Source organism: Triticum urartu, chromosome 3A (assembly GCF_056163025.1).
Source record: "Triticum urartu cultivar PI428250 chromosome 3A, HENAU_Tu73, whole genome shotgun sequence".
Lineage (NCBI taxonomy): Eukaryota > Viridiplantae > Streptophyta > Magnoliopsida > Poales > Poaceae > Triticum > Triticum urartu.
The window spans coordinates 624,789,294-624,793,417 of record NC_141875.1 but is presented as its reverse complement, the minus strand read 5'-3'; the positions used below and the strand labels follow the sequence as shown (position 1 = coordinate 624,793,417).

Genomic DNA, 4,124 nt, shown 5'->3' with positions numbered 1-4,124 from the left:
CGACAATCACCTAGTGACCAACTCCTTAGTCATTTGCTTGCAAGCTTATGATGTGTAATACCAAGAGGGCCCAGAGATACCTCTCCGATACTCGGAGTGACAAATCCTAATCACGATCTATGCCAACCCAACAAACACCTTCGGAGATACCTGTAGAGCATCTTTATGATCACCCAGTTACGTTGTGACGTTTGATAGCACACAAGGCATTTCTCCGGTATCCGGGAGTTGCATAATCTCATAGTCGAAGGAATATGTATTTGACATGAAGAAAGCAATAGCAATAAACTGAACGATCAATATGCTAAGCTAATGGATGGGTCTTGTCCATCACATCATTCTCCTAATGATGTGATCCCGTTGTCAAATGACAACACATGTCTATGGTTAGGAAACCTTAACCATCTTTGATCAACGAGCTACTCTAGTAGAGGCTTACTAGGGACACGGTATTTGTTTATGTATTCACACATGTATTTAGGTTTCCGATCAATACAATTCTAGCATGAATAATAAACCTTTATCATGAATAAGGAAAATAAAATGACAACTTTATTATTGCCTCTAGGGCATATTTCCTTCAGTTTCCTCTTTGGTGCTAAGGAGGCAAGGACGTACGCGGGTTCCCAAGGAATCCCCCAAAGGTTTTCCATTCTGGTGCAACAAGACCAAGACCGCTGGCTCGGCAGGATGGGGGTCATCGCCGAGCCCGCCACTGCATCACGACCAGAAGCTTTGCAGACGAAGACCACCTTTAGTCGGGATAGGGTGTACTCCTGTCCCGTTTCAAATTCGCCGTTGTGGAATCCCTTTCCGCCTAAGCTATGAGGGAAGAGGACCAAGGCCACTATAAATATAGGTTAGACTCCACCCTAGAGAATGATAGATCCTTTGGCCATTGAGCTCTCCCGAGGCAGCTCACACTTGTACTAGTTCGTACTCATCCTCCTTGTGAAGCAACCCACCACAAAGCAGGAGTGGGGTTTTACACCGCAAGGTGGCCCGAACCTGGGTAAACCGCTGTGTCCACCTCTTCTTCCTGCTCGCTCGAATCCGACGAGGCCAAGCCGTGAGGTAGTGAGCACGGAGCTGCAGGTAGGCTAGATCCTTCGCACACGCCCCAGAGTTCGAACCTTGTTTGGGTCCGTGGAGCCCCGATTCCGACAGTGTTGAATTTCGTAGGCAGGATGCACTACAATCTTATCAAGCGTTGTTAAGGTAGCCATATTGCTGAGAAGCCTACTGAGTTGAGTTGAGGGGGCACTAGAACCTGGAAAAGCTCATACTCATTCTGAGTTTTCTTTTCTTAAACCTGTAACTAGGATCTTGTATTGCAAATAAAATTCATCGCATTGTGTAGAATATCCATATTGAATGGAGCAGATAATTCATTAGGTCGAGCTATAACTCACCCTTTTTTGTCAAAAAGAAAGGTAATATTTTGTAGAATAAAAGGTCCCTCTGATTTTGAACTAAAACCACGACACTTATTATGGATTGGAGGGAGTACTATTCTGTGAACGAAAATGTTTTTTAAGAAAAAGAAAAGTCAGCACCATTTTCCAGGGTTAACCATTTTCTAAAACAAAACAAAATTTTGAGATTCAATTTTTTTATACTATCTTCAGAATCACTTTTTTTTCCAGGGCATCTTTTATTTATGAGAAATCATCTTGAAAGTCAACTTTTTTTTAGCAAGACAAGATCTTGAAATTCAATTAGCACAAATAAGTTCGAAGGGCATCATGGTCATCAATAGTACGAGTGGCCCAGCAATAGCCCATTAAGGCCTTAAACCCTAATGCGAAACCTTTCACTGGCTCTCTCCCTCAACTCCCGTGTTCCGCGTCTCCACCCCACAAGAGAACCACCAGAGCACCTCGCCGCCGCCGCCGCCGCCGCTGCCGAGGTCGACGACGACGATGTGGCGTTCGCGAGCTCGCGCTCTCCTCCTGCTCCGCTCGTCCGTCCCCAGATCGCCACCGCCGCAGCAAAATCCACTTCGGAGCCTGGCCCGAGCCCCACCCCCGCCACCACGCCTTCTCTCCCGCTTCCTCTCCTCCTCCTCCCCGGAGGCCCTGCCGGACGCCCCCTCCTCCGCTGCGGAGGCCCTCCCGGATGACCCCTTCGCCTTCCCGCCCGGCGCCATATCCGGATCGGCTGATCCCACCGAGGCCGACGAGGACAACCTGGCCGCGCTCTGGGAGGAGGATGCGGGCGACGCCGACGACATCTTCGTCTCCGCCGCCTCCTCCGACACCGCCGATCCCGAAGCCAGGGACGAGGAGGTCGCCCGCGTCCGCGCCGTCGTGGAGTCCACCCCGGAGGACCAGATCCCCACCGCTATCGCCGACATGGTCGTTGACTTCACCGAGCCGCTCCTAGCCGCCATCCTCCTCTCCGCCGAGAACTGCTCTGGTAAAAAGCTGCTCCTCTTGTTCAAGTCTGCCGGGAAGAACAACCCTGATGTCAAGAGCCTTGCCAATCTTGACATCGTCGCGAGCAAGGTTGCTGATTCAGCTCAGATTGACAAGATGGACGCGTACATGCTCTGGGATTTGGTGAAGGAAATGGGCAGTGTGCCAGGATCATTGAGCATCCCACTGCTGAACAAAGTGCTAGCAATGTTCTGGAAGCTCGAGAAATCAAAGGCGGCGCTAGAGGTGCTTGACAAGTTCAGTGAGTTTGGCTGCACTCCGGACGGCGACAGTTATTATCTGGCGATTCAAGCGGCTGGAAAGAAGTCCATGGTTGGTGCTGCATGGGGAGTTTGCGAGAAGATGATTAGCTCTGGGTGCTTCCCTGATGGGGAGAAGGCCGGTGAGATTGTGACCTTCTTTTGCAAGGGGAAGAAGGTGAAGGAGGCACATTCAGTATACCTAGCAGCGAAGGAGAAGAAGGTTCAGATTCCTACGTCATCCTTGGATTTCCTTGTTGGTGCTTTGGCGAAGAATGACGAGACCGTCAGTATGGCTCTGGAGCTGCTGGAGGAATACAAAGGAGAGTCTCTTAAGCATGCAGGCAAGTCCTTTGCTGCCGTTATACATAGTTTGTGCAGGATGAAGAATGTGAAGGATGCAAAGAAGCTGTTGATGAGGATGGTGAATCTTGGCCCAGCTCCTGGTAGTGCAGTGTTCAACTTTGTCATTACAGGATTGTCTAAAGAGGGAGAAATGGAGGACGCAAAGGATATGATTAGGGTGATGGAGAGCCGAGGGCTGCGCCCTGATGTTTATACATACAGCGTGATCATGAGTGGCTACGCAAAGGGAGGCATGATTGATGAAGCCCATTCTCTACTTCGCGAAGCTAAGAAGATCTATCGAAAACTAAACAGGGTTACTTATCACATACTGATCCGTGGTTACTGCAAGATGGAGGAGTTTGAGAAGGCCCTGGAGTGCCTAAAGGAGATGAAGAAGGACGGGGTGCAGCCAAATGTGGATGAGTATAACAAACTCATCCAGTCGTTATGTCTGAAGGCTATGGACTGGAGAACAGCTGAGAAGCTCCTGGAGGAAATGGAGGGCAGTGGACTATACCTTAAGGGCATTACCCGCAGCCTCATAGCAGCAGTCAAGGAATTGGAAATGGAAGAGGTGTCAAAAGACAGCCAAGAAGCATAGTTTCTCTAGGGTACGCTTGGAGTGACATATCCGCTAATCAGTTTTGGAGAATTTGCCCTCTTTTTGCTCTCTGCATCTCTGGTGAGGTTATGAAAACACCATCTTTTGTACTTGTCTGCTTGTTGTTAGATGCTAAAATAATATTGCATTTGTATTATAAATGCTGGATCGGCAGGGATGCATATTTAATTTTGGTCTAGAGTTTCTGCTTCTGCAGAAGTAGAACCAAGAGAATTTTCACGCAAATTTTGATCCAATCTTAAGACTTGCCAAAGGAGGATACATGTTTGCCTATTCCCAAAGCAAGAGTCCTTGCAAACCAAAAAATGGATTTCTTTTTTTGGGATGTGCCTAAAAAAATCAAAAGGGAAGTAGTAAAAGGAAAAACATGTTGATGCAGCAGCAGGTACCTGTCGGTGCTTTGGTGCGTGATGTACAAGGACATGCCTATATGCTGTTATCGTGTAAAACATCGGAATGAAAATGCTATATTTTTAG

At 48.2% G+C, this 4,124-nt stretch overlaps 1 protein-coding gene across 1 annotated transcript; it reads left to right on the top strand.

Annotated features, from left to right (window-relative positions):
* Nucleotides 1-1,807: 1,807 nt before the first annotated feature.
* On the top strand, nt 1,808-3,883 carry LOC125545522 (uncharacterized). The gene has a single exon (XM_048709483.2). It carries the CDS (start codon nt 1,923-1,925, stop codon nt 3,624-3,626), a length of 1,704 nt encoding a protein of 567 aa, XP_048565440.1. The 5' UTR covers nt 1,808-1,922; the 3' UTR covers nt 3,627-3,883.
* The last annotated feature ends 241 nt before the right edge of the window (nt 3,884-4,124 follow it).